This window comes from Drosophila miranda, chromosome XR (assembly GCF_003369915.1).
Source record: "Drosophila miranda strain MSH22 chromosome XR, D.miranda_PacBio2.1, whole genome shotgun sequence".
Classification (NCBI taxonomy): domain Eukaryota; kingdom Metazoa; phylum Arthropoda; class Insecta; order Diptera; family Drosophilidae; genus Drosophila; species Drosophila miranda.
The window spans coordinates 17,630,785-17,656,451 of record NC_046674.1 but is presented as its reverse complement, the minus strand read 5'-3'; the positions used below and the strand labels follow the sequence as shown (position 1 = coordinate 17,656,451).

At 43.4% G+C, this 25,667-nt stretch overlaps 1 protein-coding gene across 7 annotated transcripts in view; it reads right to left on the bottom strand.

Moving 5' to 3' along the window:
- The window catches only part of LOC108151727 (protein alan shepard), a 158,625-nt gene that overhangs the window by 132,413 nt on the left and 545 nt on the right, over positions 1-25,667 (bottom strand). For all 7 annotated transcript variants that reach the window (XM_017280516.2, XM_017280509.2, XM_017280517.2 and 4 more), the window contains exon 2: positions 23,385-23,645. In XM_017280516.2, coding sequence (XP_017136005.2) covers positions 23,385-23,573 — 189 coding nt within the window. In that variant the 5' untranslated portion in view covers positions 23,574-23,645. The remainder of the gene's footprint in view (positions 1-23,384; positions 23,646-25,667) is intronic.

Sequence of the window (25,667 nt, the reverse complement as noted above, 5' to 3'; positions counted from 1 at the left end):
AAATGTGTGTGTTTCCCCGCTTTAAAATCCCTTTCGTAGGTTTAAAAGAGCCATTCCCAAGCAAAGTTTGAGGGGAAAATGCCCAGTAAAAACAGCTGGGGCGAAAAACCCAAGGAATAATCCATTAATGCATCTAATCCTTGGGTAATTTTCTCTCCCTCCCTCCCTGCATCCCTCTAGCTTGCTTTTCATTTGAAAGTAGGGAAAAAAAAGGAAAAAATTAAGCACATGTATTCCATTTATGGGTTAATAACCCCTTGCCACCATCATGTGGCATGGACTGAGGGACAGGCGGCACTTAATATTACTAGAAGAGCAGGAGCACCACTCGATGGATGCAGCTGCTGCTACCCCAAAAAGAGGCGGTTGCTGCAAATGCAATGGCGGCGGCGGCGGTGGCAACGGCAGGCTTCAAGCAAAATGGCGGCGGTGGCAGCACACACATGGCATAACGAGACAGAGAGGAAGAGGGGGCAAAAGAGGGAGAGGGAGAGAGAGAGAGAGAGAGAGATGTGCATGGCATATTAATAACACTAAAAACTTGCCACCGTCTGTGGCACCTACCCCACCCATTCACACACGTTAGACAGAAGGACACACACACACACACACACACGCACACATGTATAGACAGATAGTGGCATAGTGGAACAACCGTTAGAATTGAGTGTGTGTGAGAATTGAATTGCTTCAAGTGGCCCTTAAATTGCCCTCATTACATAGGCAAACACACACACACACACGCACACACAGACACATAGATACAAACAGAGGAATGGACACAGATACAGGGAAACGAACACAGTGGAGATACAGATACAAAGCCAGACACAGATACACACACACACAGATGCATACACACATATGTAGATATAAAGTGTTGCTGCTACAGCTGCGCTTTTGCAAAATGGCCACACCCCCATTCTGACTCCTGCCCGCTGCCGCTGCTGCTGCCGCTGCTGCTGTTGCACTCACATACATGCCACTTTTCATTTCCGGCTTTCGGATTTTTCCACTCTCCAGAGTTTCAGGCGGCAGGCGGCAGCAGAGGCTCTTCCTAAACACAGAGCTTCAGCAGCTGCAGTGCAACAGCCACTCATCTATCTACTTATGCTTTATATTTTATCTCCTCCTGCAACTGCTTCTTTTTTCCTAATGCTGCCCCTGCCGCACGTTTTGTTGCCTCATATTAAGCATACGCCCTGTCTGTCTGTCTCTCTGTCTGACCCAACAGCACTTGAGAGATACCGCTGGCTGCTGCTGGCTGCTGCTGCAGCTGCAAGTCGCCATTTCACTGATTGTCAGTGGGTGGGGCAATGGGCAGCACTTTTGGCCATTGCTTTATGCATAACAGATTTTTTAAGGAATAAACATTCCAAGTCGCAGAATTATGGAGCATTTCCAGAGAGCTATAGAGTATTTAGATCTTTGATTGGAAAACGTTGATTGTAGGTGAATTTTTTTCTCCATACCATCCTAACGTCTTTAGATTCCCTAACTTTGCTCATCCTTTTCTTAAAGCATTAACATATTTCCCAGCCCTTTGGGGCATTGTCTTCGAGACAGAACCTCAAGCCGCAGGACAGAGTGCTGTTAGGGGGCAGGGCTGGGCATGGCTTGGCATTTATGTTGATTTAATTCTTGTTCCATTTTCTAAGCATTTTTGTTCAAATTAAAAGCCAGAGAGGAGTCAGCAGGCAGCAGGGCAGAAGAGTGCTGTGCCACGGATTTTGTGCTGCAATTTTTGGCTTTTAATTTGGCTTGGAATGCGGTCAGAGAGAGAGAGAGCACAAACATTTATAATTTTTAATTATTCCAATGAAATTCCTAAGGAAAGCAACCAAAAGACAGACAGAATAGCTCTTTTTTTCTCTCGCTCTCCATCGTTTCTTGTTCTTTTTTTTTCGAAAGAGAGAGAAAGAGAGAAGGAGAGGGGTTTTGGAGAATTCTAATAAAAATAGCTTAACGTCGAGAAAATGTCGACACTCTCTGGATCCAGGAATTTGATGGAGAACGGGGAACGGGGGATCATGGTATGGGGGGGGAGGGGGAGAGACGAGTGCTGCAGTCAGACGACAAGGACAAGCCGCAATGTGAACGGAAGTGAAGTTTTTGCCGCACGAAAATTCAAACACAAAAGTTCAATTTAACGTAAATACTTTTCCAGTCTGAGAGCTCCAGGATAAAGGAGTAAAGGGCAAAGGTTATGGCAGAGGGAGATAGAGGGCCCTCGTAGTACTCGTAAGCCAGCTGCCAAAGTAGCCTGGCAGTCGCAGCCATCAATAGTCCTTAGACGGCAGCAGACGGCAGCAGGATCGAATGCCCAAAAGTTCGAGTGCGGGAAATGCCATTGGGAAATGCGAGTAAAAAACTACTTACGACGGAGGAGGCTAGGAAACGAGTCCTGAGGCTGAGACAGATGGACAGGCATCGCTGGGAGTCTTGAATATGAAATGTTTGGGCACGTCGAAAGGAGTTAGCCATTTCACAAAACGGGTAGCAGCTGCCAGCCTGCAGCTGCAGCAGCCGGAGCGGCAGAAGGCATAGCTTCTGCGATTTGAGAGAAATATGAGACATCCTCGTACAGAAATGAAAATAAAGCAATTGAAAAATAAAACACAAGTCCTGGCTATCGAAAGAAAGGGCATAGGCAATCGGAATCGATATAGATTGATCGATTAAAAGCTAGATTGATGGAAAGATGGGTGGATCCAGATTGAACCATCGTTTGATGAATGTAGAAAAAGGTTTATCGATAGACAGGCTGAAGGCTAGATGGATCTATAAATTACTTGAAAAATACCGAAAAATACCGAAAATACCGAAAAATAAATAACAAAGAAAGAAGATAAAGTTGTATCTATTGCACTATTATCGATAGCTTATCGAAGTAAAGATAGACAGACTTATCCGCCAGATAAACAGATGGATTGTTCGATGGAAAGCTACAGGGTTAAATTGGTCGATAGATAAATAGCTAGACGGATATATCGATAAATATGTGTATCAATAGTTACAGGGATACGACGATAATACTATATATTTCAGAATGACTACATTTCGTGACGTTTTCATAGATATTTCTATAAAAAAAAGCACCACCACACCATTTGATGTACTTTCTTCATCGGAATCTCGTTCTCCCTTCGATTCTCTGTACAGACACACACATCAGTTCCCTATAAATCATAATGTGTATTATCCAACTTCGTTTTGCAAATATTTTAAGAAAACTTTCATGTGACAAACTTTCAACCCTGCCACCCCCTTGCCACCACGCCCACAACCCTTTCCACGCACTTACAGCATTCCCGGACTCTTTTGCAACATATCTCGAAATGCCAATGGACTCCGAACCCCCCACACCCCCCGCCCCCTTTCCATCAGCCACTGATAAATGTAGGATGTTGGCATGGGGCGTGGCACAGACAGACAAAGCACATTTCCCCATCAAACACAATAAGTCGATAAAAAAAAAAAGAAAGAAACGAAAAACAGAAAGAGAAGAAAAGAGGGAAAACGGTAAAAACTATTTTCCAATTTTCCAAAATGTAGCCATCCCCCCCACCCCCCCTTCCCCACACCACACACACGTGTAGATAGGGCGAGGGTTTTTTGGGGCGGGGATGCTGCTGCACAAACAGAGATATGCAAAAATTGGTAATGGCAGCAGAGAGACGCGAAAGCTGAGGCAAGCAAAAGTTGCGCCAAAAAAAAGTAAAGAAAAAGGAGCGATAAGAGGCGGGGCGGGGCGGGGCGGGGAGGTTGGAGGTGGCAAAGGAGCCAACGGATGGATGCATCGAGAGGAACGAAGGCAGCCAAAAAGCCAAAAGACGAGGCAGCAAAAACACGAAGATGAATTATTAGAAACGTATGCAAAATACGCTGCATATGCATTAGGCGCACAGGCCACACGAGTCTCTGTGGGGTATCTGTGTGTGTGAGAGAGTTTTTCTGTGTGTGTGTGTGTGTGCCTGCCTCTGGCGTATAAATCAAAATGTTGCCTAAAATGTTGCAATGTGCGATGTGTTGGTGGAGCTGGTGGCTCCTCAGTAGTTTTCTTTTTTCGTTTTTTATTTCCTATTTTTCTTCTCTTTCCCCGTTTTTTTGCTTCTCCTTTTATTCTTTATTTTATTTATTTTTATTATTTATTTATTTTATTTTATTTTATTTTTTTTTTTCCCCGTTTTTTATTTATTTTTTTTCTTTTTTTTTTTTTTTCTTTTTTTCTCTTTTTTTTCCCTTACTTTTTTGTACATTTCTTTCCCTTCTCCCGAACATCACAGATAACCAGTCAAAGAGTTTTCCCATTTTCCCACTTTTCACGATGGAGCACGTATGTACTACATATCTTCTTTTCCCCCGCCCCTCCCACCACACTTTCCGCTCCCCAAAGGAGACACCAGCTGCAGTTGCAGCTGCAGCTGGAGATGCTTTTTCTGGCGATGTTTTTAATATGCTAAGCACTTTTTTTATGCATTTTACAACAACCGTACATATATCCCGTATCTATGTGTGTGTGTGCTCCCGCTTTATGTGCGGCTGTGTGGCAGGATTCACATTGGTAGTCAATGGGCACTGGCAACATGCGACACAGTCACAAAATGTGTGCGCATATCAATGGATGTGTCAGAGAAAGGCATTGCCGAGAGTTAATAATACATTTCGCATGTGGCATGCCTGCTCCTCCCCTCCATGCCACTGCTCCCCCAATAGATAGATCCTGCTGCTGGGAATGGAGTGCGGAATGCGGAGTAGCAGTGGAAATAGGAATGGAAATCCACTAGCAGCTCCACTACCAGCTTCACTACTGCCTTTACTGCCACTCTACCAATCGCTAAGTGCATGTCAAATAAAATGGGGGGACACCAGCGTCTGTCAGGGATTGTGACTGCCACTGCCACTGCCACTACGATTGGGATGTGACTGCATCCTGATTATGACACAGACGACACGAGACACACACACACACACACGAAAGAATTCTGTCCTAGAGTTTGACATTGGCTTCGTATCGTTAGAAGGAATCCCCCTCCAAACCCCTTCCCCTTTAAAGGAGGGAGAAAATGTTATGCGAAATGGCTTTGGAAATGTAAGTATCTTAGAAATGAGTTGTGTGACAGTCGAAAGAGACACGATACCACTGAGATTATGGATCTACTTATGGAATATCCGCAAAAGAATTTTTCAAAGGGGAAGAAAAAGGAAGTTACCAAAATATAATCTCAAAGATGAAACAGAACAAGGAAATAACAGATCACAGAGCACTAAGCGAAGAGAAGAGAAGAAAAGAAATAGAAGACACACGTGGCTCGACATCACGATACCCGAAATAAATTCAAGTATTTTCTATGAAAATTGGCAGAAAGACTTCATTAACAGAAATCTACCATCCACAGATATGTATTTCTACAAACCACTGATATTTTTACAAAAATACAACCACATAAAAATGTACTCGAAATACAAATGAAAGCCCCGACATAAAGAACATAAACCACGCTTTCCATTAAAAGATAAACTCAAAGCAGGACAATCGTCCCTCCCGCCCCCCCTCCGAACCCCACAACTAAATAAGGATTAAGAACCCACAGATTGTTCCACATTTCTCACCCTTTTTCATGGGCTGCCTTCCCCGCTCCCCACATTGCAAATCAAGAAGAGAATATGATGGGGAGTGGAGTGGAATGGAATGGAGAACTACTATATCATATCTCATACAAAGAACAATCTTTTGGTAATGCAATGCAGCAATAAGAGCAACCAAAAGGGGGAGCATTAATGAGGAGTCCATGAGCAATGCTCTCGCCAAAAAGAGAGGGTCACCGCTAACCTTCTTCCCTCCTAATCTTCAAGCCCCTAATCTTGCAATTCCCTTTTCCCCTTTCTTCAAGTAGTAAACGATTTATGCGGAGCACGTTTCATGTGCGAGTCGTCAGTAGAAAACAAACAAACAAAAATAGCATGAAAATATTCAGCAGAACGAAAGAAAGAATGAAAAAGAGGTACAGCTGTGCTCGGTTCGGTTGTGGTGCTGCCCAACACTAAACACAGACAGTGTTGTTCAATTCCAGCAGCAATAAGAGCAAACTTCCGTTTACCCCGATATAACAACAGCAACAGGAAGGGGAATGCGACTGCGACTGCCAACGCGAACGCGAACCAGTATGAAACGCAACAAAGGGAAGCACTTAGCGGTTTACGCATTGGCGGTGTAGATTGGGGTTTAACAGAAGCGCCAAACTACAGATGTGAGATGGCAGATAGAATAGAGGAGACCAGAGGAGTGGATGCCATGTGTGTGTGAGTGTGCGTGTGCGAGGGAGAGGAAGTATAGCAACCACTAACTGTGGTTACGGTTGCACGACGACTTATCCATTCCCATTCCCATTTCCCCCCCCGCCTAGGTAGATTGCGGGGCAACCAGTGGCAGATTGGGGAGAGGGAGCAGCCACAGGGGAGTGTGGAGTGGAGCTCCTGGACAAGGAGCCTCTGGATTATGCAGCTTTTGCGCACACACGTGTGCCGAACGTGACAATTTTCGGACAAAGCTAATGATGCGAGCGGGCTAGCAATTTGTATGGAAGGAAGGCAGACAGGACGACTCAGGAGGAGGAGAAGGAGGAGCCTGTAGAGGAAAGACACGGCTAGGACACTTGGGCAGGCGGGCAGGCAGGCAGGAAGGAAGCGTTAAGGATAGGTCGGAATCGCAGTAATAAGAGTGGGCGCCTCACTGAAGCTTAGCCAAAGTTTAGGAAGCCTTAAATACCCTCCAAAGCGATACGTTGAAAAAGGAAGTTTTAGTCCTGCTCATCCAGGGGAAATTCTCTAGGGAATACCAGTATAAAGAATCTTTACGATGAGCTAAGAGCAAGCGCATTCCTTTGGCAAAGTTTGGGATTAGGATTATTAGTAGTCTCCAGTGTCTCCAATGAAGAATCGTTCTTTTATTCTTATATTTTCCATCATTGAAACCCATTCAACACTTTAGTAGGGCATACAATCTTCCATGGCTTGAACTATAACATTTTGTTGACTTTCTAAAGACATTATAATGGGATTACACGTCATTACACCCACCTACTGTGCGTACAAACACATATCTCTGGCATCTATGGACATGGGAGATCATCAACTAATCAGACATGACACAACAGGGGGGGGGAAACAGATGGGAATCCAGCAGGAGAGAGGCGTACAGAAACAGGCAGGCGTCAGGGGCTAAGAATAAGGAAGATGCCAGACGAAAGTCACAAGGAAAAGGCAAAGAGAAATCAGGGAACAAAAAGGAAGAGCAAACCAGTGAAAAATCATAAAGAAAATCATAGAAAAATCATTAAAAGAAAAAAACTCATAGAAAAATCATTAAAACAAAGAAAGGCGACAGGCACATATTTGTCCCCAAATGTCAAAGTTCATGGCTCACAAAGAAAAGACCAGAAGACGGAAACTTTTTAATAAAAACATTGATTGAAAACAAGGCATCAAACAGGGGGGGACGGGGGCACGGGGAAAAGCGAACCCAAGAACATAAAATGAGGAATCTTTTTGACAGGAAAACAAAAAAACAAAAACAGCACAGAACAAAACAGAAATTACAATGATTATGAAATCGGATGGAGAAAAAGATGGTGAGGCGGCAGCGGAGCAAGGGCCAAGTGGCATGGGGCAAGGGCCAAGGGCGTGGCAGACCTGGGCAAAAAGCGGAGCGTGTAATAAATTAATGAAAAGTTGATGAAGCCAAAGGCCAGCCCCGCGTCAAAAGCGTCGTCAGAAGGAAACAAAAAAAAAAAACCATGAAAATACGGAAAATATTTTCTCTCTCATCAAACAATTTTTGGAGCAAAAAAAAAAAGGGAAGGGTACGAGGAGGAGGGGGACATAGAGAGAGGGTCAAAAAGAGAGTGCGAAACTTTTTTCATTAACAAAATAAAATCTGGAACAGAACAGACAAATTCAGAGGCGACAAAAGTTGATGATAAAAATACCCACTAAAATCCATCTCTTTGGACTTTTTGATACCCTTTTTTTTGGGTAGCAAAGGAGAGACATAGAAGGGGAGTAAGAAGAAAGAGGTGAAAGGTAAAAGGCAGAAGGAAATCCATTAAAAAATATGAATATTTTTTATTTGGTGACCAATTTTAGGAGCCATAAGGAGCACGCTTTTCTTTGAGTCTTTAGCCATCCCTTTTCTACTAATTTTAAGAGGTTTTGCAGTCTTAAAATTAAAAAAAAACGAGGATATTTTTAAGTCGTTTTTATTTGTTTTTTTTTTTTTTACTTTTTTGATGATTATTTGATGATATCCCAGCAAAGAGAAGTGATAAAAGGAGGAGGAATATAGAAGGACAGAAACAGAGAGAGAGTGTGGCAGAAAGAGAGGGCAAGAGAGAAAGATGGATGCGTGCTGGCGTTGCCCGAGCGATGGCCCAAGTGTTGAAAGTTGTTTTAATGTTAATGACATTTCATTACAGCACCACACACACACACACACACCCATCCAGGGGGGGGAGAAGGAGGAGTAGCTGTTGACAAATTGCTCAACATATTTTATGCCACATGCCCCACGCCACTAATAAAGGAAGGGAAAGGGGCAGAGGCAGGGGCACGGACTGGACACTCGGTTTCATTTTGGAGGCAAATTAAATAAATAAATAAAGCATCAAGCATACGCACTGTGGTGCCCGGCTACCCAGTAGATAAATCTCGTACCCACCCCTCCCCCCTCACTCTCCCCCCTCTCTCTCTGTGTCCCCACAATGGCTATACATTTCTCTAGAGAGCAGCAGCCACTTCAACGTCTCGCAGTGCGCTGTGCGCTGTGTGCTGTGCTGTGCCTCTTCATGTGCTATTTTTACAAATTTTAGGTTAAAATACTTTAGCCAAGTGGCTGCTGGCAGCCAGGCCAAGTCGTGTGGCAGGCTCTGAGGCATGTGTCATAGGACACACACACACATTCAGAGAGGGAGAGGAAGAGGGAGAGGGAGAGAAAGAAAGGACCAAGGAGGCTGGCAGGCATCACCATCTATGAGGCGTTGTAGCGTAACGAATCTCAAAAGGCTGCTGCTGCTGCTGCTGGCTGTCGCTGCCGCTGCTGCGTCTTGATGCCAAAAATAAAGCAAGACAAGAAAATGAAAACGTGGCAAAAGCCAAAAGAAGAATTCACACGAATGCGAATGCGTACCCTGGGAAATCTATTTAAGACTTCAAATTTTCGACTTGGAAAAAAGAAAACCTTTTCGAAATGCCACCGAAATTTCTATGCCGACATCTGGCAACGCCACGGCCCACATGGCAGCCCACTTTTTAAAGTTTACCAAAATCAAATTGTGTGGAAAATCTGAAGTTTATTTTTTTGCATACCAAATGAGATGCTGATCTCTCTCTCTCTCTCTCTTGAATTTTTTTTTTGGTAATTTTTATTGATGTGGAAATATGTGCGATTAGCAGTGGGCGACCCGCGCTTTCCCCCCACCCCCCCTGGAAAAAAGGGAAAACTTTTTACACCCAAAAAACTAAAAAGTGAAAAACGTTATGGAACTGGCTGGGGAGGGGGGTGGCGGGGGGGAAAGGGGAAGCGACGCCATATTGGATAACATAAAATGGCGTTTATGATGGGCAAAGTTTTCATCATTTGCAATTTGCTTTTGACCCTCTTCCAGCCAACTCCTGAGACCCTTCCCCCCCACGCTCGTTTTGGGTTGAGTTTTCCAGCAAATTTAACATGGAACATTTTTTGGTTTCGGCTTGGAGATTTTTTTTTTGCACGCCCTTCGTTTTGTTTTCAAACTGTTTTAAATAAATGATTTTTAGCGCAGAAAACTTTACGCGAATGTATCCGTATCCGTAGCCGTATCTTTGGATATACTGTATATATATTTATCTATGGATGAAACTATGGGTTGATGCCAGTTTTCGCACAGTTTAATGCCATTGACTGAGCATTTCATTAATGTTTTAAAACAACAAAAAATGTGGAAAAAAGTCTGGTGCGTTCGCCCACATACGACGGGGGGGAACTAGAGGAAAGCCAGAAGCAGAGGATGGTCAGAGGGTGGGGGGGGGGGGGGGGGGGGGGGGGAGGAGGAGGAAAAAAGAGTTGTACGAGTAATTCCATGAAAATGGCATTTCATTCAATTCAATTTCATGGCTCTGTAATTATTTTGTACAAAATGTTTTTGGGTCTCGCAACGTGCCACACACACACAAGCAACAGTACAACGTGCCACACACACAAGCAACAGCACAGCGTGCCACACAACGCTACAACTGTCCCGACAACTAATCAAGTCGTGGGTGAAGCAAAGCTCTCTCTCCATCTTTCTGTGTTGCGGGGCAAAGGGAGTGGAGTTTTAAATGTCAAAGTTGAATATGCTTTTGGGCAGGAAAAACTCACAGTTTTCAGTGTGTGTTTGTGTGGGTGAAAAATACATGTATTCCTCCGCCGCTCGCCGCTCGCCTCTCTAGACCCGGTCCCCTTGGGCCTAACCATTTGCATTGCATATCTGATTGACGGCCAGATGGAAATCGTACAAGTTTCCCTCATTTTGTTGATTAATTTATTTCGAATGATAATTCACAAACGATTCGTAATTTTATTCAATCAATTTGTGAAAATCAGCTCTTGATGGGCTTAGCATTTTCCTTAATTGATAAATTTTGGCATTTTGTTAAGGTCCTTTGACACAAGTTGCACAACAGATGGAAATTCTCAGTAGCTAAAAGGCTTGTCCTGGAGTATCTTCCAGGAACTTCTTTGAGAGAAATTCCATGGAACTTTTCTTTAGAGAGTCCTGGGAGTGATCCAAAGAAAGACTTGATCTTATACTCCTCCAAATAGTAGAGAGAAGAAGTGCCCCACTTGACCTCTTGCCACCATTTTTTTTGGGGTGGAGTGGGGGAGGCAGGGTGAACAGGACTAAGGGACAGGGAATGTATGTCACTTGCTAATTAGCTGCCACTTCACTGCCGCTGCCGCCGCCACTGCCGCGCGCATATATAGAAAATAATAATGCATATGCATAGGCGCCACGCCGCCACCACATGTCACGCATATGCCGCATGCAACGTGCTATAACCGACCCACTCAAAGGTCCTTGAAAGCAGTGCAACAGTCGCGCCAACCAGCAACAACAGCAGCACCCAAGTGGGCGTGGCATACATTCCCCCTGTGTGTGTGTGTGTGCGTGTGAGCGTGCCCCCAAAAAGATCGCATTAGCCAGATATATACATGATCCTTTAAATATGGAATACATTAAGGGATACATTTTTCATTTTTCACGATTTGCATCAAAACAAAACGGATTTCCACCTATGAAACGTAGGATATCCTATGGCATACAGAACCGAGAAGCGCTGCTGCATGACACTAGAAATTGCTTGTAATCTCCATAACCCATAGTCTCTAGATAAACCCTTTCAGCGGCGGCTTCTTACCCGAAAACTCTCTATAAAGGGGCAACAGAAACCCCTCTCCAAGGAACGTTTGTTCCATGGGTCTAGTGGCCATAAAGCAGCTCCCAAATTAAGGAAGATTCTTAAGCTTCGAATATATCTACCATGTCTATGTTTTTAGATCTTCTCCCCTTAAATTCCCTTAAAGTTCTATATTTTCTAAAAGGCTTTATTCAAAAAATACCTTGGACTTTTTCTATATACAGTTACAAATATTTTTCAAAAGAAAATGCGGGGCAACTTTTCTGAAGAGGATTCCGAATAACAAAAGGGGAGATTTTCCATGCAATTTTCTATACATTGTGTACAATTTCTTGGTAGATTTATACGGCGCTTTCCTTGTGCAGAAGAAACACATGTATTTCTCGAACTATCTTTGAAATGAAACCCCTCGCAGGATACCTTGAAATCCCCATCAATAGTACCTCTCCGAAACACATAGAACACTTTTCAGAGCATCCTCCATGGCAATTATTTTTGGGGGAAAACCGAAGCCAAGGAATTCCCATAATTTTAAGCCCCAGGATTCTTCGTTTTTTTGTTTGCAGGATTTGGTTTTTTTTTTCGTTTTTTTTGTTTCTTGTTTCTTGTATGCTGTCTGCAGGGCAGTTTGCCAATTCATTTTCACTTCGAGTAAAATTAATTAGAAATCAACAAAATGAGCAAAGGGCGGCCTGTGCAGAGAGAGCGGACGCGGCTCAGACAGTGCCTTACATAAATCTTCGGACGCCTGAGCCCTAGAAAAACGAAAAAAAAAAAAGAAGGAAAACCCCGAAGGAAAAGCAGTACAAGAAAGCACCAGAAAAAATAAACAAAAATAATATAAGAGGAAAAAAAATGCGAAAAAAAAACATTTTTCACTCTTGGCAAATGGACAATGCCACCCCCTCCCCCAAACCACACCCCCTAACCCCACCTAAATAACAATGAAAATGAATGAATAATATGAAAAGATTTTTCAGTTGCATTTTTTCCCATTGGGGTTTTGGGTTTCTCCTCTCTCTCTCTCTCTGTATTTCCGCGATTTTCACTGCTTTTCATTGTAATTGAAAACATTTTTTTTTTTTGTGTTGGTCGGAAAATGGCTTTTCTTTTGGAGTAACCCTCGTTTTCCACCTCCCCCCTCCCCCTCTTCGGCGGGCCGGGCTAATAATGATTATTATTTCTGATTTATTTGCGGTCATTCTCTGGCTTGATTTTTTGTTGTAATTATTGGAGGGAAAATGTGCTGGTTTAGGCGGTTTTTACAGCACCTCCCGCCCCGCCCATTTTTGTGTGTGTGTGTAATGGAATTTCCCCTGTGCTTTGGCCACACAATGAGTGTCATTATCATTCCATTCAGTCTTTCAGTCCTTCAGTTCGTCCGTTCGTCCGTTCGTCCGCTCGTCCGTTCATCCATCTGGCAGTCAGTCAGTTCCCTTCTTCCAGCAGTCACTCATTTAGTCAAATATTTGTATAATTTGTCTTTATTGTCATTCCAACATTAGGCACATTTGTTGCCGTCGATTATCATGGGTACTCTTTAAGTGGACAAACAGCTGACGCAGCCGCAGCCGCAGCCGGAGACCCTCCCCCTCCACCACATTTTCCGCCTGTTATTTTTCTTAGAGCCACTTCTGTGAGGGTGCGTGCCCCTCCCCGCTCCTGTAATTTGTTCTACAAGCTGAGAAATTGTATGTAAATTGGCTTTATTTTCGGGAGGCATTCACTCATGAATGGGGCTACTCATAAATAGGGGGGAATGGATGGTGGCATAGACATTATATGGGGGGGGAAATTAAATGAAAGCAAAGGCTAAAGAGAAAGCTGGAACAAAGGTTCGCTTTATGGGAATAATATCAATAGAAATTTTCATTAAATCGCCACAAAATTTGTTTTAATTTTTATTAGATTATAAACCCCTTTTTAAGACTTATTTATCATAATATATAGTACCCATAAAAGGGTCTTTTCCTAATGACATTCTCAACAAAATGAAGGGAAATTTTCTTGGAATTTTAATAAAGCTTAAAACTGTACACAAAAATTCTCAAAGTTCCCTGAAAGAGAAGGCAATTTATTCTCTTTATAACTAAAAATCTTTCTCAGAATTTTTGCTAGAGTTATATGGATATTCAAGATTCCTTAAGGTATGATATTCTTTGGTTATATTTTTCTTAAGATACACATCAAATTCCCTCCAAAATGTTGAAAAACAAATGAAATTCCGCCATAAAAATATTATTTTCATAATGTATCCATAATAATGCACAAAAGTATGAAAAAAAACATGTTTTTCTGGCTATTTTTTGTAATAATCAAAGAAATTCACTCCAAAATGTGGAAGGAAAAGGTGATGTCCAAAAATTGGAAATTGTGCTTTAAAAAATTATCACAAAAAGGCCTTCAATAAACAAAATCTATGGGGAAAACCTCGTGCCAAAAGCAATCGACAAGTAAACATATTCCTCAAATGAGTAAAACCTAGTAATTTCTAGTGGAAATTTCAGTAGAATGGGTAAAGCTCACTGTCGAAATCTTGATTGTTGCATAAGTTGCTTGTCTGTGATAATTTATTCTAAAGTACATAATTGTCTTAAAAAGAAAAAAACCTGTCGAAGTACACGAAAATACACCTCTGAAAGTAGTATTAAACCAAAAGAAAATCATTTCATTTCCCAAAAACCCCTTAAATTCTCTTAAACTTAGGAGCTTTACGCAAAGCCTCATCTATTGGAAAATCTTCTTCCAAACAGCCATCATCTACGACTAAAATCGCCTTCCTTAAAGAAGTGGAACTTTTTTCCTCAAACGAGTAAAACCTCCTCCGCGAAACTCCGCCTCAAAAACCATAAAGAAAGATACATAAATATATATATTTTTGTGAATCCGAAAGCGTGAACAGGGCGAATAATAAATGATAATGAGAAACCGCCCAGGACCTGCAGGATAATCATCCAGAAAGCTACGAATATTGAGGGAGGACCAGCTGTAAAGGACTCCCATTTAATGGCAGGACGAGAACTCTGCCTACCCTCGTAATTATTTTAATATTTAATGAGGTAAATCAAAAGAAATAGCACAAACAAGAGACACAGGGATACAGGGACAGAGGGATAGCTATGCAAATGTCCTTCTGGAGAAGGAACTGGAACAGGAACAGGACTCACCAGGGGCACAGGTATCACACAGTAGACACAGGGATGCCCACCAACAGCAGCAGTCGGCAGACCGTAGGCACCGTTCAGGCACAGCTGATGATGATCCGTTTTAAATATCTTCGTTGGCGGCGGTTGGGCAATCAGCGACGAGGAGGCGCTCGAGCACGTGTACAGCGTCGTGGTGGTGCCGGTGCCTTGATTACTTATCGCTGGAGTCTTGGATCCTGCTCCTGCTCCTGCTCCCGCTCCCGCTGCTGTCTTGCCTTTCGATGTGGCTTGGGCTTTGGCTTTGGCTGTCGCTGTGGCTATGGCGTCTTCTTGGACTTGTGCTGTCGGTGGCGGCGGTGGTGGTGGTGGTGGCGACAACGACGACGACGACGGTGGTGGCGGTGGTGGTGGCGGTTGATTCAAAAAGCGTTGCTGCTGTCCTGTTGTTGTCGTGACTCCTGTTGTGTTGTCGCTGCTGACCGAGGCTTTAGCCTGAGAATTAATGGGGGATGTGTTCCTGTTTGTTCCTGTTGCTGGTGCTGTTGCCGCCGCTGCTGCTGCTGCTGCTGCTGCTGTTGTGGCGCCTCCTACTGTTGCTATTGCTGCTGCTGCTGCTGCTGCTGCTGCTCCTGCTGCTGCTCCCGCTGCTGTTGCTATTGCTGTGGTTGCTTCTTGCTTTTGACCAACTGTTGCCACCGATTGCTGGCTTGCAGTTGTTGCCTCTGCCGCTCCTTGTTGCTCCTGCTGTTGCTGTTGCTGTTGCTGTTGCTGTTGCTGCTGCCGTTGCTGTTGCTCTTCAGGGCCAAAATTTGTTAGTTGCAATGTGGCTGGTGTCGGCAATGGTGAGGTTTTTCTCTTGATTGACGCAATTTTAATGGTTATTGAGGGGCGAGGCGTTGAATTTTCTTTCCTTTTGCTTTCCCTTTATTTTCGATGACGACGACGACTGTCTGCCTTTTCCTTGCCGTTTCCTTTGCTTCTTCTTCTGTGGGTTTTATTTATTGTTTATTTTTAAAACATTTACTCTAGGTATTTTTTCTGTATGGGATTGGGTTTACCAACACTAAACACTTACTAACACTGAATGTTTGAATATTACTTGTAGCAGTTACTGTTAAAGCACACACAAAAAAATGACACAATATTTAAGCTAAGCTTTTTTCTTATTTTTGTTCCTTATTTTTTCACTAATTTTTGGTATTTTTTGGTATCTAGTTTATCTTTGTATTTTTTTTTTTTTATTTCACTCAAAATTTAAGCTAGTATTGTTTTAGTATTGTATGGTATTTTCAGTATTTTTAAGCTAATGTCTCAAATTTAATTTGGTTTTTTTTCAAGAATTTGTATTGTCTTTATTTAGCGCTTAGGTTTTTTTTAAGATTTCTTTTAAAAATAATACTGTTTTTCTTTCACTTTTAAGTTTCTTTTTCTAGTATTTTTTTGGTAGAGTTTTTAACTCCTAATTTTTGTTTGTTTTTAGTTTAGGAATTTTTTTCTTGTGACAATTGTTGCATTTGGAGACCTACTTTGAGTAGTATTTTTTGTTGTTTATTTGATGGTTTCTTTGAGCATTATCTTTCTGCAATCTTTAGTGTTTATTTTGAAGTATATTTTGTAAATAATACTGAAATTTCACTGGCAATTCTTCTTGCGAGTAAATATATATGTATAGGATTTATTTTTGTTTTCCTTATATCATGGACAGAATGTGAACTGATTCGTAGATTACGTATACGCACAATAAATCGGGGGAAATCTCTATATAATTATATAGTATAACTTTATATTTTTCTTCTTTCACACACAAAAAAAAAATGGCGACGGCTCACTCTGTGGCTGTCTGGCTGGCTGGCTGGCTGGCGACTCCTCTGTCTAGACTGTGGATTTTTCGATGATTTATTTTGGTTTTGGGTTTTGGATTTTTGGATTTTTGGATTTATTTGGGGCTCTGGGATTTCGATTGCGATTGCGATTTCGATTCCGATTTGGCTTTTGCTTGAAGACTCTTCCGGCTTGGGCTGTTCTCTGGTCGGCGGCGGCTGTGGCTCTTCTCTGGTGTCGTGGTGCTTTCCGTCGCTTTTTGGTTTGGTGCACAAAATGAGGAAAAGGCGGTGTTTACAACTTAACTTGACAATCGTCGAATGGATTCTGAATTTCTCATTGAGTAAGGTTGGACCCTCTAGCAGAGCAGGATGTGGCAGGCGTTCGGTTTTGCGTTCGGGCTGCCATTTCTGCTTCGTTCGTGCCCGTTGCATGCTCCACACACCCACACACACACACACACACACACACATACACACGGAGGCCGGCAAAATGCCATTTCGTGTGTGCAGAATCCACAAGCCGACGCAGGCGCACAGCCAAAAGGGCGGCATTCAGCGGCTGCATTGGAGAGCGGCATGGCCTGCCCCTACCCTACCCCACAAATAATCCGAATCGGAATCCGAAAGGCACACGAACACCGGACTTCCGATTCACGATTCACGATACACGACTCCCTGCTCCGATTGCCGATACCCCCCGATTCCCAATTGAAATGCATCTCAGCCTACGACAAGTGTATGCGGTCGCAATTACCTTAACAACTTTCTGGCGTCCTAGCGCTCTGGCGTTCTGGCGTCCTGGCGTCCTGGCCCATCCGTTTTCATCCGTAATTGTCAACATTGAATTTAATCACAAATTACTACGTGACCAGAGCCCCCTCTATACATATATACATATACATACATATATATATATATCTTGCATCCCCTTAAAATACTGCAACTTTTTAAGGCAAATACTACCGAAAGTTTTTCAAGTTTTGAAACATTTTTTGGGCCTGAAACTCAAATGGAAACTCGATGAGAAAAACACTCGAAAATAGGGAAAAGAAGAGACAAGAAGGTATTCAGGTAAATGCAAAGAAAAAGGTAGAAGAAAGGAAATCAAAAAAATAGAAATAATATTTATATTTTTACCAACATTTTGAGGATTATTTCTATTGAAAAAAGGAAGAAAAATGTTACCGTAAAAGCGTATTGCCTGTGATATATGGTAACAGATCAAGTTAGAGGTGGGATGATAAATGTTTAGTTTCGGGTATGAAAGAAATAAACAAAATATGGATAAAGGAGTGGGAGATTTTGATGGAAAGTTAGGAGCAAGATGGGGTGGTTTATAAGATAGAACGCACCACTAGAGAAAGTAGAATATTATAGCACCCAATTAAGCTTCGATTCGACAAAAAACGAGGGGGAACGTTGTGAGTTGCTGCGGACACCGCAACTCTACATTTATACCCGATACTAAGTCAGTATGGCTCTCCTCCGGCAGACGCCGCTAATATTAAACGACACGACAAAGAGTGCGTGCGAGAGAGACAGAAAATCAGTCTGAGCGTGACGTCGGGCGCTGCGTAGCCACTGCAAATTGATTTGTTCCAATCAAATTTGGTTACTCTAGCCTTAATAGTCTCTGAGATTTGTGGATGCCCCAGATTTTCGTCTTTTGCGGGGGCGGAAGGGGGTGTGGCGAAATTTGGACACGAAACGGTCAAGGTCCGATATCACAGGAGTGTGGATACCAAATTTGGTTGCTCTGGCTCTTATAGGTTCTGAGATCCTTGAACTCATATTTTGCAATTGGCAAAACCGACCATGAAACCTGTGTGTTAGAGAGAGACAGAGCGAGAAAGAATGAAATTGTTTTCTTGATTCTGGCTATAATAATTATACGATCTGGTTTTTGCACTCTAGAAGATATAGTCATCTTCTACGATTCTGCGTTTTTAGTTTTCTCATATCGTCGAAATTGTGGATGCCACAGATTTTCGTCCTTTGTGGGGCGGAAGTCGGCAAGGCGAAGTTTTGAAATATTTTTGTAGCAGTGACATATCACAGAAGTCTGTATCCAAAACATCGTTGCTCTAGCTCTTATAGTCTTTGAGCACTAGGCGCTGAAGGGGACGGACAGACGGACGGACGGACAGGGCTCAATCGACTCGGCTATTGATGCTGATCAAGAATATATATACTTTATGGGGTCGGAAACGATTCCTTCTGGACGTTACACACATCCACTTTTACCACAAATCTAATATACCCCAATACTCATTTTGAGTATCGGGTATAAAAAAGAGTACGTTCAATCTGGAACTGGTTCTAGAAGCACGAGCACTTCTCGATAGTTAAGCGATAGCGAACAAATTGCGAATAAACTGCGAGCAAACGCTCGAAGGAATCTACAAATAATCCCGTGCCACTAGGTTAGGGGTTTCTAGGTTTTATTTCTTACTAAATTGACGAACAAACTAAGAGAACTAAACTGTTCCCTCAAGCGCACGTTCCCTCCACGATACCGATAGATGTCGACAATCGATATGGAATGGAAATCCAAAGATTTGACATCTTTTGCATACAAATTAATGACTGATTTAATATCGAAAACCGGATGGAGTATAGACAGGAAATAGGAAATAGTTCAATATTATAGCGAAGGCTGTGCAATACCAGAACTATACCATAACTATCCGTAACTGTCCGTAACTCTATCACTTCCAACACCTGTTGGAACAGCGAAAACAGATTTGAGTTCTTATCCCCTCGAAAGTTATAGCCGTGGAACGGGAAATGGCGAAGCACTTGGGTTATTCTGCGCGTAGATAGACTTACAGCTCTTACAGACCCTCTGGGGTGGCTTCATAGCTGCCTCCCGGCACTCCTGGTTGTTGTACACCGGTAGGCACGAAGGATCATGTATGTCGGCGATCATACCTGCCTGGCCCCATGCCGATTGGGTTGACAATTTGGAGCTGGCAGATGGCAGGTTATCCTCTTCTCGGCCCGTGATCGTTGGAGGACCCGCTTTGGGTGCCAGCCAGTCGGGTGCCGGCAGGACAACCCCAAAGTCTTCAGAGATTGCACATGCAAAAGATACACATGTATTTCGCAAGGGATTCATTCCTTATCTTGAACGTGGAGCGAAGGATCTTCTACGCGCATGTTTCCTTGATAGACTACACAGTACCAGGTACGAGGTACGAGGTACCAGGTACCAGGATGTTCCATAAAGCGTGGTCAGCCCCGCCCAGGACTGGGTCCCAGAATCCTGCGAGGCCGAGGCCGAGTCCTACGCCTGCGGGGCATATACAATTGGTTTTAGTGCCAGTCTCTGATTGTAGCAAAGCCCACTCTGAACCTCTTTCAGTCTCGGGCTGTCTCTGTTTTCTCAGTCAGTTTTCATCGACTCGTTTGAGAAGTCGAAAGGTTTACCCAGGATACGGAAAAGCCGGAAAAAGATTTAAAAAAAAATGCCTGCAAATAAAAAAATTGAAGGAAACGCTAAAGGTAAAGGAAGTACTCGGTTCTGCGGCCATCGGACAGTCGTAACTTATTTCTCATTTCGTCTCTTTTCAGCTGGGAGTATACCGGGGGATGCAGGATCGGTGGCAACCGCGACTGTGGTTCGGCGCCAAATGCCGCCGCGCGCCTGCAAGAGCAAGAGCCAGAGCACCGCCAGGCCCAGTCTTACTCCCAGCCGCCAGAAGCCCAGCCGCCAGCAGCCCAGCCGCCAGCAGCCCAGCCTCCAGCAGCCCAGCCGCCAGCATCCCAGCCGCCAGCAGCCCAGCCGCCTGGCCATGACGCCCAGCCTGAAGCCGACCACCGGCTCCCAGGCGCCATCGCAGACCATCGCAAAGTCGAGGCCCACCGGTCTCGAGACTATTTTTGAACTGCCCGGCGAAGAGGACGACGGGCCCACCAGCAGCCATGGCGTGGCTTTCGGCGAGTGCCAGCGCCGCGTCCTCGCCCTGGGTACGGGCGAAAAAAAAAGAGCCCTGTCGGAGAAGCGCTGCCTGAAGGTGCGCAACACCTTGGGCGAACGCAGCACCCGGCACATGATGACAATGCGGAAGTTCCGCGCTACTTTTGACAGCGTAATGCTCGGGGGCTCGGACGATGCAGGCGAGTCGGTCGGAGTCGCTCCCGCAGTCGCACCCGGAGTCCCTCCCGTAGCTGCTCCCGGAGTCCCTCCCGTAGCTGCTCCCGAAGTCGCTCGCGCTGGAGAAACCGCCGTTAGAAATCAGCTGGCACCATTCGTGCGGCGCAGGAGCAGGAGGCTCAAGAGTCTGCCTCCGTTTTAGATTATTGCACCTTCCACCCTCCACCTTCCACCCTCCATCTTCCCGAATGCGGCCAGGTGCTGGGCACCCTCCTCCTATCGCCCATCAAAGAGCCCCAGGTGTCTGCGAGAGATGGCTCCCGAATGTAAATACCACCTCTTAAGACAGACATAATAAATCTAATGAATAATGTAATATTTACTTTAAAACTGTTTTGATTTCATTGAAATGTTAGTTCAAAACTTAAACATGATTTTGATGAATTTTTTTTTCTCAATAGCGTAATAAAAAACTCAAGCGCTTGTCTACGGTCCAATTTCGTACATCTCATTCACGCAATTCCGACATGCCCACACGCACATTTTCGTTATCTTGTTGGATTTGTCCGCCTATTCTTTCTGCTCTACTCTTTCGCATTTAGAATGTACGGGGGGATTATGATGGAATTAATAGAAAGAATATAATGGAAGATGCAGATTACTGTAACTATAGGTGGCATATAGAACTATCCACTCTTCGACCACAATACATATAAACTACAGACTTATAAAGTTAGAGAAAAAACAAGTATAGAATAGATGGAATGGCTAATGGAAATAATATATTATAAAGGATGCTGTGGCAATAGCGCATAAGGCAGAATAATAATGATATGGATATAGCATGAATATATGTAAGTATTTATGGCAGATACTCCCAAAACAACTCTACTACTTTCTCTCGCACTAAACGCCTCACAAACTTAGCTACTTCTCCAGCAAAAACTCTTTCCAAAAGCTCAACAATATCCAATCCCCTCCAGTGCAACACGGGGGGAGAGCCCATTGCCCTTTTGCTTTCCGTTCGGGGGAACCCAACCATACAATGCAAAATCTTTCGTCCATTACCATACAAAAAAAGAACGGCACACAAAATGTGGACTAAAGTAATTTTAAATATATCTTCCCTTAAACTCCATAAACTTTAGCAAACTTCAGCGCGTTTCCTCTTTTATTTATTTTTTCTGGCGCTGTAGAATGGAAAATGGGAAATATAATTTTCATTCCAGGCACAATAACTGTACGGCGCTGACTAAGCGCGGCGACTGTTTACAATTTTCTAGCTGGGGTTTTTCCTTCTTTTCTTCTATTTTTTCCCTCAAATTTTTCCTCGTTTTTTTTTTTTGTTTTTTTTTTTGATGTGGTCTGAATGTTGAATGTTGGCTGCTGCTGGGGAGATGTTCGTTGGCTGTGTGAGAGCTGAAATCTGTTTAAATGAAAGAACCTCCACGGTCCATGCAGCGCCTGTTGGCCATTAGAAGGATGCTGGCCAAAATAGATGCTCTCGGCCTACAAAAGGGGAGCCAGCCCCCATTTCACATCCATCCAATGCACCTGGTGCTCATCCCTTTCCCCCTGCATTGTGCAGTAACAGCTTTGAATAGTTTATTATATGGAATACATATATAAAGAGCAAAGCGGGACTCTATATACGATATTTAGACTAAAGGATACCTCCAAAATCATAGCAGAAAATCTAAAGAATTAACATTGCAGAAGGACCCAAAAAGAAAGCTGATTCTAGGTTATATTACTTCTTGGATTTTTGGGTTTTTTTTTTATAGATCACGGCCTTCCTACCAACTCTTTGCATCGCTCCCAAATGTCCTCCCGAAAAAGCCTGCCTACCTCTGTTCAATATGGGCTCTTGGGTACATATAGATCTTTCCTTCTAGCCGTTACATACATAGATCGCCAGTAAAACAATATATCCTTTCACATCGGATATTCCTCGTCTTGATACGCAGCTAAAACAGAATTCGTAGGGCTGTAGATATGTAGGGAGAGGAGTGGCAGAAAATGCCACTACTTACGAAAATGTTGCCTTTGTGTGATTTCCATTTTATGCTGTTTTTTTTTTTTTTTGGTTGGGTTTTTAGAAAGCAAATGCATAAATTATGATGGAAATATCACAATGCAGTCCACCCATAGCACAACACACACAAACAGGATGTAATTCCATTGAAATTAGCAAAGGAAAATGGTCTTTCTTTTGGGTTTCCAAACCACCCCCTCTGCTCGTGTGTGAAGAATGATTTATCCAGGTATAATGGGGGGCGGGCCTCTCTACCTCGCTCTCTCTCTCTCTCTCTCTCTCTCTCTTTCTGTTTGGGGATTAGGGGCAACTGCAACTGTCAGCAAATTGATGGCGGGAATGGTTGGAAAGAAATCCATATCATTGCCAGGGCATAGCCGCATCAGCGGGAGCAATTTTCCACTCAAATGCCTTCTCATCTCTCCTGCTCTCCGATGGATTGGATGTCTGCGTATGACACATGTCGATTGCAGTGCAGAGTGGCGCCTCCTACTGGTACTGCACGCCTTCTATGCGGTGGTGCCGGAGGTCGGGGGGCGGAGGCGGAGGGGGAGGACATCAGGAATCATCGACCAGGAATGAAGGAGAAGAGTGAAGGCCCCGTGTCTGAGTGTGATTTGAATGAACGATTGACTGAACGAGCGAATGTTTGGTGTGTCTGTGTGTGAGTGAGTTGTTTGATTGCTTGATTGATGCATGGCGCCCATTGATTGATGGCGACTGATTGGTTGAATGCCACGGAGGCAATGGATTTCAAAAGCTTGAAAGCTACGGAAAGCTTTCCACAGTATTTTTCTACCCGTAAATATTAATCTAATTATCAATTTTGTATATATTTTTTGACTTACATTCGAATAATTCTGTGATCGTGGCATCTGTGGCGGCAATTGCTGGGAATTCAAGGGGCCTCCACCTCTCATATGACCCCCACCGCCCCCGCCTCCTCCACCCTGCTGTGGGTGGGATCCTCCTCCTCCTCCTCCCATTTGCTGTTGCTGCTGCTGGTGCGGCGGTCCAGGGCTATAGCGGGGATGCATTGCCAGTTCTTTGATCTTTCACTTCTGTTCCTATATATTCGTTAAATACAATTTCGATAATCGCACTAGCGACTGCAGAGAGAAGACAGAAAACAGAAAAACGGGTGATTAAAGAGAGGGCTTTCATAAAACTGTACTTTTGTGCAATTTTCATGGGTTATACAATAGCTTGAAAGCGTAATTAGCGGAGATTTGCATACAATTTAAGCAATTAGAATGCTTTAAGGCATCTGATGACAGACATCTTCTAGAAGTTTTCCATCACTAATTGGGTTTTAGCCTTGTCTTTCTTTGTGTACCCAACTCTTCTGCTCAACCCTTTTCCAGTAGACGAAAGTAAAACCGAGAGAAAAGATAGTCTATTTTGAAACAATCTCGCTATCGTCTTCGACCTCACATTCGAATGTCCTGCACTTCTTACTGCACTTTTAGCCAATCTACTGCTTCTAACTGCAGCTCGGCAGCACTGTCCCCCACTACGCACACCACTGCACTTCTGAACCATCAATTCATTTGCTCTCTCTCTCTCTCTCGTGTTGTTTGCTCTTCTCCCACCCTCTCTCGCTCTGTCTCTCTCTCGTTCATTAGCTTCTTAGTGGAACTTCCAGATCGTCTAATTTGTAATTAATATTACACTTGGGTGCTGTGCCCCGTGCCCCGTGCCCCGTGCCGTGTGCCCGTCTATGAAACGGCAACTTTGTTGATTTCTCAGTGCCGCTTTATGCGGCATCGAGTTATTTTAGCACTGTGTGGTACCTCCAAGCCCCCCGCTTCACTGGCATTAGTGCATCCCGCGGGGCAGTTGCAACATTTGCATAAAACTTAAAAATAGCACACAGCCAGCCGTAGTTTTTATTTTTACGGGGCCAGACACCACTCACACACAAGCACCACTCATATGCAGTCGCACTCACACACACACACACACATAAACAACTTGAACGGGTGAACGAGAGGAGGGGGAGAGTGAGTGAGACGGACAAACAATTTATATTGAAGCAAATTCTGGCACAAATTTATTCTATTGCAAATTGTTATTTGTTTTCGGACAATTATTGTTATATTTTTTCGTTTGACTTGCACTTTTTAGGCTTACAATTTAGCCTTAAACTTTTTATAGTTTTTTGTTGTTGGTGAATGATTATTTGTATTGCTTATTTTTTTGGAATACAAAACTGCAGTAGTACGCCAAAAGGACAATGACAGCAGCAAAAGCAAATGGGAGAGGGAGACGAAGACAGGCAGAGAGAGCGCGCTACACTTGACATCTGCTGCAGCTGACTGGAGAGCGCTAGAGAGGAGAGAGAGAGAGAGCACGCACCCGGCAAACACAACGACAACAAGTGAGCAAAACGAAATATTATTTGTGCACATTTGATAAGACTTCAATAATTACATATGTACATATTTCCCTCATTTAACAGTTGTTTCTTTTTTTAAACTCTGATTAAAATAACAATCCACTTGAAGCTGCTGTTCATTCTATTTTGTTCACTCCCAATTGAGAGCATAACACCGTTTCTTTTTTGCTTATTGAAATACCCTTGCCTTGCAGCGAGTATTATGTGTTTTGGCAGGAGTTTGACAAAACGAAGGAAAAAGCGCTTTCAAAACAATTAGGTCTATATATTCCAGATAAGCAGAATATCTGAAACGATACATTCATAAATAAGGCAGCAAAAAGTTCGATTTCGCATCACTGTCTAGCTGACATGGCAACCCAATCTCTGAAAGGGTATCAGTACATCGACATTTATATCTAACTTTTTCTTGTTTTTATTTGTGTTCCTCTTTGTGGTTTTGGCGCTGCTTTCGTTTTACATTGCATTTGCACTACCTTTACTTCTGCTGCTGCCGCGCCTGATATATTTTCTGCTGCTGCTGCTGCTGCTCATTCATTCTCACTTTCCTATCCCCGCTTTTTCTGGTGCTGCTGCATCTCTTTTGCACTTTGCTTCTGTTCTTCTTTATGTATTTTTATGCAATTTTCTGAATTTTCACACCTACAGCGCCGCGAACGAAACAAATTAGTGTGTTTGCTGCTGCTGCTTTATCGAATATATGTATCGAGTGCAATGACACGACACCAGCAAC